Source organism: Oncorhynchus mykiss, chromosome 18, assembly GCF_013265735.2.
Source record: "Oncorhynchus mykiss isolate Arlee chromosome 18, USDA_OmykA_1.1, whole genome shotgun sequence".
NCBI lineage: Eukaryota > Metazoa > Chordata > Actinopteri > Salmoniformes > Salmonidae > Oncorhynchus > Oncorhynchus mykiss.
The window spans coordinates 20,033,082-20,050,239 of record NC_048582.1 but is presented as its reverse complement, the minus strand read 5'-3'; the positions used below and the strand labels follow the sequence as shown (position 1 = coordinate 20,050,239).

The 17,158-nt window shown below is 43.7% G+C and overlaps 1 protein-coding gene across 6 annotated transcripts in view; it reads right to left on the bottom strand.

The window, feature by feature from the left end:
• Nucleotides 1-1,185: 1,185 nt before the first annotated feature.
• Nucleotides 1,186-17,158, bottom strand: part of LOC110495777 (multidrug resistance-associated protein 4) — a 56,496-nt gene continuing 40,523 nt past the window's right edge. For 5 of the 6 annotated variants that reach the window (XM_036952230.1, XM_021571200.2, XM_021571202.2 and 2 more), the window contains 15 exons: nt 16,856-17,056; nt 16,581-16,718; nt 16,357-16,394; nt 16,158-16,264; nt 15,868-16,014; nt 14,954-15,033; nt 14,667-14,817; nt 14,301-14,531; nt 7,940-8,040; nt 4,097-4,444; nt 3,868-3,957; nt 3,570-3,742; nt 3,297-3,402; nt 2,315-2,449; nt 1,186-2,231 (listed from right to left, as the gene is read on the bottom strand). In XM_036952230.1, coding sequence (XP_036808125.1) covers nt 2,196-2,231; nt 2,315-2,449; nt 3,297-3,402; nt 3,570-3,742; nt 3,868-3,957; nt 4,097-4,444; nt 7,940-8,040; nt 14,301-14,531; nt 14,667-14,817; nt 14,954-15,033; nt 15,868-16,014; nt 16,158-16,264; nt 16,357-16,394; nt 16,581-16,718; nt 16,856-17,056 — 2,082 coding nt within the window. In that variant the 3' untranslated portion in view covers nt 1,186-2,195. Of the gene's footprint in view, nt 2,232-2,314; nt 2,450-2,946; nt 3,067-3,296; nt 3,403-3,569; nt 3,743-3,867; nt 3,958-4,096; nt 4,445-7,939; nt 8,041-14,300; nt 14,532-14,666; nt 14,818-14,953; nt 15,034-15,867; nt 16,015-16,157; nt 16,265-16,356; nt 16,395-16,580; nt 16,719-16,855; nt 17,057-17,158 lie in introns of those variants that run through there. The other variant, XM_021571201.2, reaches the window with a different exon arrangement.

The window sequence follows — 17,158 nt, the reverse complement described above, 5'->3', positions numbered from 1 at the left end:
CCAAATAGGGTTTGCGAATGTCTTCTGAAACTCAACTCAGGTAGTTTAAATATGAATCCCACTAAATATTTAGTCAAAAGGGCAATTTCTCAGGCAACAATGTTGCAAATACTGTCTGGGAGTGGCCTGAGTGGGAGGGGAAAACTGACAATTGGCTTATTGGCAGAGAGGTTTGGAACGCTCTTTCTTATTGGTCTATTAACTCATTTACCGCATGGTGATGTCACCATGGAAGGCCAAAACTCTATCCCAAAATTGCCTGAAATTTCAGCCTGTCTTTTCAAACAGCTCTTACACTACAAGGGCATCATCATTTTCATAATTTCATAGTATTACTCCAATAGTGTGAAAGGTATATAAAACACAGGAAAATCGCGTTTGGCTGCACTGGGACTTGAAATGGTGTATACGGGAGCTTTTCTAGCTTGTAATTGACTGTATGTGTCTTTTTTATATTCACATTGATCCTCATCGTCAGGTCTTGTCAGATGAGTTTACATGAATGAATATCACTTCTATTTCTGAGAGTGATTTTAAAGGCTAGATTCAATCTGTAGCGCAGAAGATCCCCAGTATAGCATGATTGAAATGTAAAGGTCATTTCTGATTAAGCTGATGTGGCGTTTACCTGGAATACACGAACGCGGGGACATTGCCTTTCAATTTCAATCGCACTATAGCGTGGAACTTCAGCCATACGGATTGAATAAAGCCCCTAATCGAACATGGTTATACAATTGTAAAATCATCTAATTTCCACGTTGGCATGGTGATATGTTTTTGGAGAGGAAAGTCACAGCACTAGGCAGGTAGCCTAGTGGTCAGAGCGTTGGACTAGTAACCGAAAGGTTGCACAATCGAATCCCCTAGCTGACAGCGTAAAAATCTGTTGTATTCACTGAAGAATGTCACGGATGATGCATTTAAATACTTGTCAAACCTGTATATATATTTGGTTGATCTGAAAATGTTCATATCTATAAAGATGGATAATCTAATGCTGTTTAAGTGTGTTTGAATAGGGTAAAGTGAAATTGTAGGAAGAGGCTTACAAAACCAGCTTGTAAAATTGAGGAGTTATCATTTTGGGCCCTTTTCTTTAGTCAACACTAATTAGTATTAACAAACTCCAAAAGAAGCGCAACTACATGTTTTTACGTTGAAGACGTGACATAAGAGACAAGACTTAAATAACAGTTTATTAAAATTAAGGTTACATTTCACAATATCATTTTACAAACAAACTTTACTATGTAAGGAACATCAATATATCTGAAATATGTAAAAAACAGGAGGTACAATGTTGCTATAGGTACATTTAAAAATAACACCACCTTTGGGGAAACAATTACATTTTACATCCACTGCAAAACCAATGGAATCAAAATTATATTTTTTTAAAGCTAAGGTCAAGGTCTCTCTATACTGTCCCATTAGGGAATAAGTCAAAGTTCAAGATAAGTTTAAAGTTCAATGCATTTTCACATTGACGGGTAGGTATTCCTGCTTGTAAATGATCTAGATTGTCCTTACAACCATCACACAGCTTTCACTCATGCAAACAACGTGAGACATACATGGGTTACTCACTTTGGTCAAGTTAATCCTCATGAAAATCCCTGAATCCCTTATAGCATAATTACAGCATGACTTTTCATGTGAGTACAATGGTGAAGTGTAATTTTCTATTGCACGTATAGTATATGAATACACACGCCAATTAGTTCCATTGCACAGTGCAGCATGAGGTCAGGATACTGTGCAGTAGAATAAATCAATAGGAGTAGCAGAAGTTCAAATAGTAAAAGATTGAGGCACAAAGTATTGCATTGCAATGCTACTTCCATTGTTGTAATACTATTCTTATGATTGTCAATGAAAGTAGTATTAAAGATGCAACACACATCAGTGTCAATAAGGAAATACATTTTGCTTCCTTATTTAAATAAAAAAAAAGCTGATAAAGCACTGCATATTAAAGTCAGTTCCATAAATCTTTCCTGATTTTGCATGCAAATAAGTAATCAACAACTTACCATTAAAATTACTCTGGCTGCATTTACACAGCCAGAGTGATGTGAAAAGATCTGATGTGATTAGTTAAAAGACTAATTAGTGGAAAAAAATATATAAATTGGGCAGATATAACATCTCTCTTTCTGCTCGTCAAGTCCCTGCACCGTCACACAACCATCTCAAAGGCCATGGCTGTTGCCGTTGTTCATATAAGCCTGAATGAAAATATTGTGAATTGGTAAAGAAATCAAGTTAGGTTGAGAGAATGTGTATGTTGGGATGCAGTGTCAGTGCTCACCTGTTTGGCTGATTCCAGCAGGGAAGCTGCCTCAGCCTTGCCCATCTGCTGGACTGTCCTGTAGAGGGCACTTTCCTGGTTCTGAAGCAGGACGTACGGCTCGTCAAACTCCTGGATCATACCAGCGCCTAGCACCTGAAGGCAGGGTCAAAGGTCAGTAAGTCAACCTGGCTAAACTTGCCTGGAGTGAAAATCTATGGGGTTCCCAAACCTTTTCACTAAGTCTCCACTTCCAGCACTGGGGAATATCCCATGTCCCCCCCCCTGTCTTTCTATGGGCTGAAGCGCTGTTCATGACAAACTGTTCACACACCTCACAATGCTGATTGTTTTTTGCCATTTTAAAACTCAAACCTTACAACAATCAATAGGCAAAAAAACCTTGCTAAACAACTTTAGCTGACATGGCCTAGATTAATAGCTCTCTAAGGTATGCAATGACTGTCATGATAGCTCTCTAAGGTATGCAATGACTGTCATGATAGCTCTCTAAGGTCTGCAATGACTGTCATGATAGCTCTCTAAGGTCTGCAATGACTGTCATGATGAGGAAAACTGCCGATGCAGCCCCCAATATCGAAACTGCACCTTGTGCATTTTTCTATTACAACTTTCAGGATTAAGTTTAAATTCAGACCTTTACTTAACACACCCCCCTGCCGACCCCCAAAGTTCGGGAACCAGTAATCTAGCGCTCTGTTTACAATAGAGGGTACCCATCTTCACTCTGCACAGGATGAATTACTTAGCACCTTCAGAGAAGTGTAAACAGGGTAAGCTCATTTCACTAAACAAACATAGGATAAGATCTCAGATCAACCTGAAATTAAAGTGAATATAATTACATTTCTCACAACCTGCTCAATCTGGTTTTTTATCTAATTTATATGACTGATGAGGTGTGTGTGTGTGTGTGTGTGTGTGTGTGTGCGCGCGTGTGTGTGAGACAGGTACACATCTATTTGATGGGAAGAGCTCTCACCAGAATGCGGTCGCTGTCTATGATGGTGTTGAGGCGGTGGGCGATGGTGAGCACGGTGCACTCCCTGAATTTGTCTCGTATTGTCTTCTGGATCAACTCGTCTGTTCTACAGATCCAGGACACAGTTCAGGAAAGAGACTCAACCAAGATATAGAAACTCCATTACGCTTTGCTTGACTAGTAGATGCCTCCCAGTTGTAAAGCATATCAACTGCCTCTGCTGATCAGCTCTAAAGGACAGACAGTGTGTGTATGTGTGAGGCAGCTCTGTACCTGGGGTCCACGTTGGCCGTGGCCTCGTCGATGATGAGGATGCGGTTCTTCCTCAGGATGGCTCGGGCCAGACAGACCAGCTGCCTCTGACCCACACTGAAGTTGGAGCCCGACTCAGCCAGAACCGTCTCCATCTTATTGGGCAGCTCCTCCACAACAGACTTCAGCTGGACCTGGAGAGGAAACAGTTACTGGAGTAAGACCCCGATGCCACCAAAAGCCCATTACCCTGTATGTAAATGTGTGTGAGTATATCCCGTTACTGTATCTGCATCAATAGGAGTCTGAGGAGCAGTACCTCTTGGAGAGCGTTCCACAGGTCCTCGTCTGTGTGCTGGTGGAAAGGGTCCAGGTTCTTCCTCATGGTGCCCGTGAAAAGCACTGGGTCCTGCAGAACAGAGGGGCCACAAACAGAAACATGTATTAAACTCTAACAGAGCCATATCTGAACTAGAAGCTTTTCCTTTACTACATTCAGAAGGACTAAGGGACAGAGCAGCCATAGAAGACCCACCAACAGTAGCTACCTGAGGTATGATGGACATCTTCTGGCGCAGGTCATGGAGGCCAATCTCGGAGGTCAGAACTCCATCGATGTAGATCCTGCCCTCTGGCTCTGCCAGGCGGAAGAGGGCCGATGCCAGGGAGCTTTTCCCCGCACCCGTCCTGCCCACGATGCCAACCTTCTCTTTGGGCCTGAACATGGCCTTAATGTCCTTCAGGACCACAGGTCCATCTGAGCTGTAGGAGAAGTTCACCCAGTCAAAGGTGATTAGGCCTTGGCTCGGCCACTCAGGAGGAGGACGCTTCTGGGTTTCCCAGGGTGCTTCACTCTCTAGCTCTGAGTACTCCACCACCCTCTCTACTGATGTCATCTGAGGACGGTAAATAAATAACCATGTCAATCAAACAAACAAACCTGGTTCTAATCTCGTCGACCGGCCCACTCTGAGACTGGGAGCTTGGTTAACCTTGGTCTTATAATAGTATGGCTTCTAAATTATAAAACGTATTATTATAAAAAATAACCCTCACCCTGTTTTCTTATGTGAGCTGTTTCAGCTGAACATTCCTGAATGACAGGATGCAACTAAAACCCTTTGATTCCAATTAATGTTATTTCTACAGGTCCGTCGCCAACAGAGAAGGCCGCCACGCTTTGTGTTCTTTGGAAACCATGCAGTATTTCATTTTTTAATGTATTATTTCTTACACTGTTACCCCAGGAAGTCTTAAGTCTTATTACATACAGCCGGGGAGGAACTATTGTATATAAGAGCAACGTCAACGTACAAACATTATGACCAGGAATACGACTTTCCCGAAGCGGATTCTCTGTTTGGTCCACCACCCAGGACAATGGATCGGATCCCAGCAGGCGACCCAAAACAACAGTGCCGCAGAAGGGACAGACAGAGCGGTCTTCTGGCCAAACTCCGTAGACGGGCACATCGCCCACCGCTCCCGAGTATACTACTCGGCAATGTCCAGTCTCTTAACAACAAGGTAGATGAAATCCGAGCAAGGGTTGCCTTTCAGAGAGACATCAGAGATTGTGACATTCTCTGTTTCATGGAAACAAGGCTCACTCGGGATACGTTATCAGAGTCGGTACAGCCTCCTGGTTTCTTCAAGCATCGCGCCGACAGAAACAAACATCTCTCTGGTAAGAAGAAGGGCGGGGATGTATACCTTATGATTAACGAGTCGTGGTGTGATCATAACAACACACAGGAACTCAAGTCCTTTTGTTCACCTGACCTAGAATTCCTTACAATCAAATGCCGACCGCATTATATACCAAGAGTATTCTCTTCGATTATAATCACAGTCGTGTATATCCCCCCCAAGCAGAAACCTTGACGGCCCTGAAAGAACTTCATTGGACTCTATGTAAACTGGAAACCACATATCCTGAGCCAACATTTATTGTAGCTGGGGATTTTAACAAGGCTAATCTGAAAACAAGGCTCCCTAAATGTTATCAGCATATCGAATGCGCAAAATTCTGGATCATTGTTACTCTAACTTCCACAACGCATACAAAGCCCTCCCTCGCCCTCCTTTCGGCAAATCTGACCACGACTCCATTTTGTTTCTCCCAGCCTATAGACAGAAGCTAAAACAGGAAACGGCAGTCCTCAGGTAGGTCCAACAAATCTAATTCCACGCTTCAATCACGTGGACTGGGATAATGTTCCGGATAACGTAGAACAACAACATTGATGTATACGCTGATTCGGTGAGCGAGTTTATTAGCAAGTGCATCGGTGATGTTGTACCCATGGTGAATATTAAAACCTTCCCCAACCAGAAACTGCGTGAACCACTGCTTTTGATCAGGGCAAGGCAACCGGAAACATGACCGAATACAAACAGTGTAGCTATTCCCTCAGCAAGGCAATCAAACAAGCTAAGCGTCAGTAGAGACAAAGTAGAGTCGCAATTCAACGGACACGAGAGGTATGTGGCAGGGTCTACAGTCAATCACGGACTACAATAAGAAAACCAGCCCCGTCGCGGACCCCGATGTCTTGCTTCCCGACAAACTAAACAACTTCTTTGCTCGCTTTGAGAACAATACAGTGCCACCGACACGGCCTTCTACCAAAATCTACGGGCTCTCCTTCACCGCAGCCAGCGTGAGTAGAACATTTAAGTGTGTTAACCCTCGCAAGGCTGCCGGCCCAGACGGCATCCCCAGGCGTGTCCTCAGAGCATGCGCAGACCAGGTGGCTGGTGTGTTTACGGCCACCATAGTTCCTGTTCCCAAGAAAGCTAAGGTAACTGAACTAAACGACTATCGCCCTGTAGCACTCACGTCCGTCATCATGAAGTGCTTTGAGAGACTAGTCCAGGATCATATCACCTCCACCCTACCTGACACGCTAGACACACTCCAATTTGCTTACCGCTCCAATAGGCCAACAGACGACGCAATCGCAATCACACTGCCCTAACCCATCTGGACAAGAGGAATACCTATGTAAGAATGCTGTTCGTTGACTACAGCTCAGCATTTAACACCATAGTACCCTCCAAACTCGTCATTAAGCTCGAGACCCTGGGTCTCAACCCCGCCCTGTGCAACTGGGTCCTGGACTTTGACGGGACGCCCCCAGGTGGTGAGGGTAGGAAACAACATCTCCAACCCGCTGATCCTCAACACTGGGGCCCCACAACGTTCTCAGCCCTCTCCTGTACTCCCTGTTCACCCATGACTGCGTGGCCATTTACGCCTCCAACTAAATCAAGTTTGCAGACGACACTACAGTGGTAGGCTTGAATACCAACAATGACGAGACGGCCTACAGGGAGGAGATGAGGGCGCTCAGAGTGTGGTGTCAGGAGAATAACCTCACCCTCAACGTCAACAAAACAAAGGAGATGATCGTGGACTTCAGGAAACAGCAGAGGGAGCACCCTCCCTATCGACAAGACAGTAGTGGAGAAGGTGGAAAGTTTTAAGTTCCTCTGCGTACACATCACTGACAAACTGAAATGGTCCACCCACACAGACAGCGTGGTGAAGAAGGCGCAACAGAAGAAATTTACAGACTTTTACAGATGCACAATCGAGAGCATCCTGTCGGGCTGTATCACCGCCTGGTACGGCAACTGCTCCACCCACAACCGTAAGGCTCTCCAGAGGGTAGTGAGGTCTGCACAACGCATCACCGGGGGCAAACTACCTGCCCTCCAGGACACCTACACCACCCGATGTCACAGGAAGGCCAAAAAGATCATCAAGGACAACCACCACCCGAGCCACTGCCTGTTCACCCCGCTATCATCCAGAAGGCGGGGTCAGTACAGGTGCATCAAAGCTGGGACCGAGAGACTGAAAAACAGCTTCTATCTCAAGGCCATCAGACTGTTAAACAGCCATCCCTAACATTGATTGGCTGCTGCCAACATACTGACTCAAATCTCTAGCCACTTTAATAATAAAAAATTGGATGTAATAAATATATCACTAGTCACTTTAAACAATGCCACTTTATATCATGTTTACATACCCATACTGTACTCTATACCATCTACTGCATCTTGCCTATGCCGTTCGGCCATCGTTCATCTATATATTTATATGTACATATTCTTATTCATTCCTTTGTTGTTGTGAAATTGTTAGATTACTTGTTAGATATTACTGCATGGTTGGAATCAGAAGCACAAGCATTTCGCTACACTCACATTAACATCTGCTAACCATGTGTATGTGACCAATACAATTTGATTTGATCTCTGGGTTTGATTATTTTCTCTGTGGATATTTATTCCCAGTTAAAATCCTTCACATATTGTAAAAGGTCCTGGGGAGCTGAGGGATGGACAATACCAGAATACCAGAATTATTGTGATCTTACCATGTTCTCCATCTCCGCACTCTGACGAATGGTCCATTGGAAGTTCCCAAGAAGGGTGACAGCGTAGGACAACACCAAACCCACAGCTCCTGCCTCCAGCCCTGATTGGAACAGATAAGAACATTTACCCTATTAATTGGCTACACAGCATGTCAACAACCAGAAGCCATGGATTACAGGCAACATCCGCACTGAGCTAAAGGCTAGAGCTGTCGCTTTCAAGGAGCCGGACACTAATCCGTACACTTATAAGAAATCCCACAACAACTTCTATCGAGCCGTCAATACAGCAGTAAGATTGAATCCTCTGGCACTGGTCGAATGTGGCAGGGCTTGCAAACGATCACTAACTACAAAGGGAAACCCAGCTGCGAGCTACCCAGTGACGCAAGCCTACCAGACGATCTAAATGCTTTTATGCTTGCTTCAAGGCAAGCAACACTGAATCATGCATGAGAGCACCACCTGTTCCAGACGACTGTGTGATCACGCTCTACGTAGCCGATGTGAGTAAGAACTTTTAACAGGTTAATATTCACAAGGCTGCAGGGCCAGACGGATTACCGAGACGTGTACTCCTAGCATGCGCTGACTAGCTGGCAAGTGTCTTCACTGATATTTTCAACCTTTCCCTGATCTAGTCTGTCATACCTATATTTCAAGCAGACCACCATAATCCCTGTGCCCAAGAACACCAAGGTACCCTGTCTAAATGACTATGGCCTGTAGCACTCGTATCTGTAGCCTTAAATGCTTTAAAAGGCTGGTCATGGCTCACATCAACACCCTCATCCCTGGACCCAACTAATTTGCATACCGCTCCAACAGATCCACAGATGATGCAATCTCTATTGCACTCGGGACTGCCCTCTCCCACCTGGACAAGAGGAACACCTATGTGAGAATGCTGTTCATTGACTACAGCTCAGTGCTCAACACCATCATCCCCTCTAAGCTCATCAATCATCAAAGCTAAGGACCCTGGGACTGAACACCTCCCTCTGCAAATGTATCCTGAACTTCTTGACGGGCCGCCCCCAGGTGGTGAGGATAGGCAACAACACATCCAACACACTAACCCTCAACACAGGGGACACTCAGGGGTGCGTGCTTAGTCCCCTCATGTACTCCGTTCACCCATGACTGTGTGGCCGCGCGCGACTCCAACACCATCATTAAGTTGACAACACGATGGTGGTAAGTCTGATCACCGACGACGATGAGATAGCCTATTGGGAGGTTAGAAACCTGTCAGTGTGGTGCCAGACCAACAACCTCTCCCTCAACGTCAGCAAGACAAAGGACATGATCATAGACTACAGGAAACGGAGGGCTGAGCACACCCCCATCGACAGGGCTGTAGTGGAGCGGGTCGAGAGGTCTGTGTCCACATCAATAAGGATCTATCATGGTCCACACACACCACCACAGGCGTGAAGTGGGCACGACAACACCTGGTCTCCTTCAGGAGGCTAAAAATACTTAGCATGGGTCCTCTGATGCTCAAAAAGTTATACAACTGTACCATTGAGAGCATTTCACTGACTGCATCACTGCTTAGTATGGCAGCTGCTTGGCATCCGACTGCAAGGCGCTACAGAGGGTAGTGTGTAAGGCCCAGTGCAGGGCTCCCTATCACCCAGGACCTCTAGGCCAGGCAGTGTCAGAGGAAGGGCCTAAAAATGGTCAAAGACACAGATAACATGTCTTAGACTGTTTTCTCTGCTATCACTTGGCAAGTGCTACCGATGTAACAAGTCTGGGACCAACAGGCCCCTGAATAGCTTCCACCCCCAAGTCATAAGAGGGCTAAGTAGTTAGTCTGGGTAGTTATTTAACTATCCACATTGACCCATTTTGCAATAACTCTTTTGACTCATTGCATACAATGCTGCTACTGTTAATTATCTATCCTTTGCACACTCATATGCCAAATGCATTGTATACTTTATTCCTAATTAGTGCCTTTGGAAAGTATTCAGATCCCTTCACTTTTCCCAAAAAAAATTACGTACCAGCCTTATTCTAAAATAGATTTTAAAAATCCTCAATCTAAACACAATACCCCATAATGACAAGGCAAACACAGTTTTTTAGAAATGTTTGCTAATAAAAAACTGAAATATAACATTTACATAAGTATTCAGACCATTTACTCAGTACTTTGTTGAAGCATCTTTGGCAGTGAATACAGCCTGAATCTTCTTGGGTATGACGCTAGAAGCTTGGCACACCTGTATTTGGGGAGTTTCTCCCATTCTCTGCAGATCCTCTCAAGCTCTGTCAGGTTGGTTGGGAAGCGTTGCTGCACAGCTATTTTCAGGTCTCTCCAGAGATGTTCGATAGGGTTCAAGTCCAAGCTTTGGCTGGGCCACTCTAGGACTTTCAGATACTTGTGAACCTTCGCCCCAGTCGGAGGTCCTGAGCTCTCTGGAGCACATGTTCATCAAGGATCTCTGTACTTTGCTCCGTTTATCTTTCCCTCGATCCGGACTAGTCTCCCAGTCCCTGCTGCTGAAAAACATCTCCACTGCATGATGCTGCTAGCATCATGTTTCACCGTAGGAGTGGTAATGGCCAGGTGATGAGCGGTGCCTAATTTCCTCCAGACGTGACACTTGGTATTCAGGCTAAACAGTTCAATCTTGGTTTTATCCGACCAGAGAATCTTGTTTCTCATGGTCTGAGAGTCAAACTCCAAGTGGGCTGTCATGTGCTTGTTAATGAGGAGTGGTTTCCGTCTGGCTATTCTACTATAAAGGCCTGACTGGTGGAGGGCTGGTTGTCCTTCTGGAAGGTTCTCCCATCTCCATAGAGGAACTCTAGAGCTCTGTCAGGGTGACCATAGGGTTCTTGGTCACCTCCCTGGCCAAGGCCCTTCTTGCTCAGTTTGGCCAGGCAGCCAGCTCTAGGAAGAGTCTTGGTGGTTCCAAACTTCTTACATTTAAGAATGATGGAGGCCACTGTGTTCTTGGGGACCTTCAAGGCTGCAGAATTTATTTGGTACCCTTCCCAGATCTGTGCTTCGACACAATCCTGTCGTCTTGGAGCTCTACAGACGATTCCATCAATGGCTTGGGTTTTTCTCTGACAACTGTGGGACCTTACATAAAACAGGTGTGTGCCGTTCCAAATCATGTCCAATCAATTGAATTTACCACATGTGGACTCCAAACTAATTGTAGAAACATCTCAAGGATGATCAATGGAAACAGGATGCACCAGAGCTCAATTTCAAGTCTCATAGCAAAGGGTCTGAATACTTCTTTAAGGTATGTTTTTAATTTTTTATAAATTTGCAAAAATGTTTAGGTAACCTTTTTTCGCTGTGTAGATTGAGGGGAAACAATTATTTAATCCATTTTAGAATAAGGCTGTAACATAACAAAAAGAGAGGATGTCTGAATATTTTCCGGACACATTGTATATGTACATATCTACCTCATACCCCTGCACATCAACCAAGTTATTGTTATTTATTATTACTTTTCTATTATTTCTCTATTTTCTTTATCTCTACATTGTTAGGAAGGGCCTGTAAGTAAGCATTTCACTGTTAGTCTACATCTGTTTTATATGAAGCATGTGACAAATAAAATGTGATTTTGATTAGATTATTTGATGTGATTTCATGAAATGTTCTTATTAATTATGTTTCTTGACATACACTACCGGTCAAAAGTTTTAAGACACCTACTCATTCAAGGGTTTTTTCTTCAGAATAATAGTGAAGACAGCAAAACTATGGAATCATGTAGTAACCAAAATAGTGTTAAACAAATCAAAATATATTTTATCTTTGCACAGTCTTGGCATTCTCTCAACCAGCATTACTTTGTATGCCTTTCCCACAGTCTTGAAGGAGTTCCCACACATTCTGAGCCCTTGTTGGCTGCTTTTCCTTCACTCAGACTTATCCAAACCATCTCAATTTGGTTGAGGTCGGGGATTGTGGAGGCCGGGTCATATGATGCAGCACTCCATCACTCTCCTTCTTGGTCCTTACACAGCCTGGAGATGTGTTGGGCCATTGTCCAGTTGAAAAACAAATGACTGTCCTACTTATCGCAAATCAGATGGGATGGTGTGGTAGCCATGATGGTTAAGTGTGCCTTGAATTCTAAATAAATCACAGACAGTGTCACCAGCAAACCACCCCCACACCACCTCCTCCATGCTTTACGGTGGGAAATACACATGCAGAGATCATCAGTTAACCCACACCGTATCTCACAAAGACACGGCGGTTGGAACCAAAAAAGTCCAATTTGGACTCCAGACCAAATAACAAATTTCCACCGGCCTAATGTCCATTGCTCATGTTTCTTGGCCCAAGCAAGTCTCTTCTTATTATTGGTGTCCTTTAGTAGTGGTTTCTTTGCTGCAATTCGACCATGACGGCCTGATTCACGCAGTCTCTGAACAGTTGATGTCGAGGTGTGTCTGTTACTTGAACTGTGAAGCATTTATTTAGGCTGCAATTTCTGAGGCTGGTAACTCTAATGAACTTATCCTCTGCAGCAGAGGTAACTCTGGGTCTTCCTTTCCTGTGGCGGCCCTCATAAGAGCCAGTTTCATCATAGCGCTTGATGTTATTTGCACTTGACTTATTTGCACTTGACATTTTCCGTATTGACTGACTTTCATGTGGATGAGGAACTGTCGTTTGTCTTTGCTTTTTTGAGCTGGTCTTTTACCAAATAGGGTTATCTTCTGTCTACACCCCCTACCTTGTCACAACACAACTGATTGGCTCAAACGCATTAAGGCAAGAAATACCACAAATTAACTTTTAAGAAAGCACACCTGTTAACCTCTCTGGGATATGAGGGACGCTAGCGTCCCACCTGGCCAAAAGCCAGAGAAAATGCAGAGCGCCAAATTCAAATAAACTACTATAAAAATCCAACTTTCATGAAATCACACATGTAAGATACCAAATTAAAGCTACACGTGTTGTGAATCGAGCCAACATGTCAGATTTCAAAAAGGATTTTTGGCGAAAGCAAAAGATGCTATTATCTGAGGATAGCACATCCGTAAACAAAAGAGAGAAACCATATTTCAACCCTGTAAGGCGCGACACAAAACGCAGAAATAAAAATATAAATCACGCCTTACCGAGCTTCTTTTGTTGGCACTCCAATATGTCCCATAAACATAACAAATGGTCCTTTTGTTTGATTAATTCCGTCCATATATATCCAAAATGTCAATTTATTTGGCGCGTTTGATCCAGAAAAACACCGGTTCCAACTTGCGCAATGTGACTAAAAAATATCTCAAAAGTTACCTGTAAACTTTGCCAAAACATTTCAAACTACTTTTGTAATACAACTTTAGGTATTTTTTAAAGTAAATTATCGCTAAAATTGAAGACAGGATGATCTGTGTTCTATACAGGAAGAAAACAAACTGACGCTACCTTTCTGGTCACGCGCCTCTAACAAACAGTACACTTGAAGTTACCCTCGTTTTGAACAGAGCTACTTCTTCATTACACTAAGGAAAAACCTCAACCAATTTCTAAAGACTGGTGACATCCAGTGGAAGCGGTAGGAACTGCAAGAAGGTCCCTTAGAAATCTGGTTTCCCAATGAAACCCCATTGAAAAGAGAGTGACCTCAAAAAAAAAAATCGGAATGTTTTTTCCTCAGGGTTTCGCCTGCTACATAAGTTCTGTTATACTCACAGACATGATTCAAGCAACTATGCATATCTTATCTTCTGGGGATGAGTAGCAGGCAGTTGAATTTGGGCATGCATTTCATCCGGACGTGAAAATACTGACCCCTGTCACCAAGAAGTTAATTGAAATGCATTCCTGTTGACTACCTCATGAAGCCGATGGAAAGAATGTGCAAAGCTGTCATCAAGGTAAAGGGTGGCTATTTGAAGAATCTCAAATATAAAATGTATTTTGATTTGTTTAACACTATTTTGGTTACTACATGATTCCATATGTGTTATCTCATAGTTTTGATGTCTTCACTATTATTCTACAATGAGGAAAATAGTAAAAATAAAAGAAAAACCCTTGAATGAGTAGGTGTTCTAAAACTTTCAACCGGTGGTGTATCTTGGATAACTGTTTGGCCCCAAGTGTAATAAAAGTTGTTGCTCGAGAACAGGCAATGAGCCAAAGACTTTGAGCAGAAAGATTATCCAACCTCAAATTCATTTTTTTTTATGTCAGATGAAACCAACATTGATTTCTACCATTGTGTAACAGCTTGTGTAATGAAGTCAGGGGTCCCTTAAGGTGGACTTAATAGAAGGTATATATACACATCTTAAGGCACTGGTCAAAAGTGCACTACATACGGTGTGACATTTAAGCAATAATAATTCAACCTCTTACCATCTCTGAGGAATAGGCAGCCGAAGGCGGTGACAGTGACAAAGGCCGCGCAGATTCCATCCAGTCGGAGAGCGAACCAGCGAGAAGTGACCAGGAACAGGAACCAGGACTCTGTGTGCAGATCCTGATAAGTGTCAAAGGTGTTCTGGAATCTCTCCTCGGCTCTGAAGGCTCGGATCGTCCACAGACCTTGGAGGGACGAGGACAGGTGGGAGAAGACGGGACTCTGAGCTGCAGAACACAGGAAATACATAAACTTAGCTGCCTGCAGACACAAAAGGAAAACATGCACATTAATAGAGCAAATGTACAATTATCATTTGTCCCTTGCCTCCCCTCACTGTCCCAGTCAGTCCTGTCACTCACTGGTGGACTCCAGGCGTTTGACGTCCCGTGACGTCTGCAGGAAGTAGCGTCTCAGGAACAGGAATATGATGAGTAGAGGAACGACAGGAATGAGGATCCAGGGCATAACTGCCGCTGCCACCACCACTACACCGATGTTCTGCAGGATCGACTGTGGCAAGACCGAATACGCCCAGGAGACATGAAGAGAAGAAAAGATTTATGGAATATAGATACTGGATTGGGAAATCTATATCCGCCTACCAAAATACATAGATGATCCCCTCTAGGACTATAAACTCACTTACCTGACTGAAGTCAACAAAGGTATTAGGTAACATGGAATCCAGCTGGCCAATGTCCTTAGAGAACCTGTTGAGAATTCTTCCTGTGACAGAAAAGGAGGAAGTAATCCACTGGGCAAATACTGGTAAAAATCAACATTGTTTCCCACATCATTTCAACAAAAAAATTTAATGTGATGACGTTTACTCAACGTGGAAAATTGATTGGATTTGAAAAAAGTTATCACCTGCTAATAATGCAATTTTTTGATGACTATTCCCTATTGAAATTTGGCCTCTAGGTACCCTCTGTAAGGCCGCCATAAATCAGGTCTTAGTTACTGGTATCTGGGCCCCTGAGCCATAAAATCTATCATGGGTGTACTAAGCCAATAAGACATTTAAAATGTATAGTCTATTCAACCCCTAGGTCTTAGCCTTGATTTAATGCTTTGGCATCAGACACGGAAGGATGAAACGCAGGAAAGGCAAGAGTATTTAGATCCGCCCTCTCCTCTGTAGGAGGAGAGCTTTGCTGCGAACTTCATAGAGGAATGTTTCTGTCTTCCCATATGCATATTTTTGTCTATGTCTATTTATTAAACCTTTAAATATAGAAGTTGTTCACCTTGTATTTTGCATCTAGCATTTCCCCACAACTTGACCAGTTTTCAATTCCTAACAAATCTAAGGGAATTTGGTATTTTTTTCACCCAACTTTGAACCTAAATACAAATACTTTCATTTGTATTTATTTTATACTTTGAATTCACGTTAGTTGACAACAACCAAATGTAAATCAAAACTAAATGTTGAAATTACGTCTGTTCCCATCTCACCCTAACCAGTTTCAAAGCATTTTGAGGTCAGGACTCAATTCCAAGTCTACAAGAAAAAGACAACTCAAATCAATTCTATTTCACAGGGGGGTTTCTCACCAATTGGGTTGATGTCAAAGAAGCGTACAGGCGTCCGGAGGATAGAGTTGAACATGCGGTTGTGCAGAGACTGAGCAGCTTTCACCAGCACATTGAACATCAACAGACTCCTGGCAAAGCCAAAGATGACTGAGGCCAGAGTCAAACCTGAACACAGAGAAGGTGACTTGTCAGTCATTACACGATTTTCCCAAGCTTCCTCCCAGGGAAGGGGACAACCTCATACTTACTTGGAAAATATTCCCATTCTTTAAAAGGGAAACGTAAATATAGAGTATTCCTCTGTATACCTGCATAAATACCCATGTAGAAACGGAGGTCCAATTCTTGAGTGATGTTGAGGCCATTTTGGACAATCATAGTGCTGTTAATATTGAGTTTCTCCTGCTCTCCTGCCCTGTCAATCAAACAGCACTGTCATTTGAATGTTCACTATAGTCCAACTGAACTGTGAAACAAATAGCTACTGTAACGATAGATGCTTCTTACCAATAAGCCAGCCACCAATCCTGAAGAACATACGCTACCTGTGGGTGACAAATTACATTATAGTTGGTTCGACCATTGCAATGCCATTGGTTCCAATGCACTGATGTGTTCAGAGTTAGATTTTGCACACATCTATCAGAAGTCAAAATGCTTGTATTTACTGTAGATGCTATGAGGTAGAATGGTGACATATTCACTGCCTGACATTTTGGATGTGTTAATACCTCCGCGATGAGACTGAGGAGGACTGTGCCCAGCATAACCAGGATGCTGGCTCCTGCGTTTAAGTACTTGAAGTATAGGCTGGCGCCGATGTTGCCCTCCGATCGGCTCTCCTCTGCTACTGTCTGGACAAGCTCCTCCTGGGAGGAGACATGGACAGATAATAGATAATACCATGTTAACTAAGGGATGAACAATCAGGGAGACTTCAGAATTAAAATCCTCCCAGTGACTGTATCTAAGGGCTTGAAAGGAAGTGAGTGGGGTTTGGACCCACCGGAAGCTGTTCAGCTCCATCTTTAACAGAGTGCATGGAGGAGGTGTGGGAGGATATTGAGTTCTGGGAAAAGGCGTGTTTGACCACTGAGTGATTGTTGTTGGTTTGTGGCTCCTCCTCCTCATCCCTCTTCAGCAGGGAGGTGAAGTCAACCCCAGAGTGCTGCAGCTCGGAGTATGTCCCCCTCGCTACCACGTGACCCTGACACACACACACACACATACACACGTCAACGCCCTGCCCGACTTCTGGAGTCTGTATTCATATGTAAATGCATATGCCTTTGGGTGAACTATTCATTTC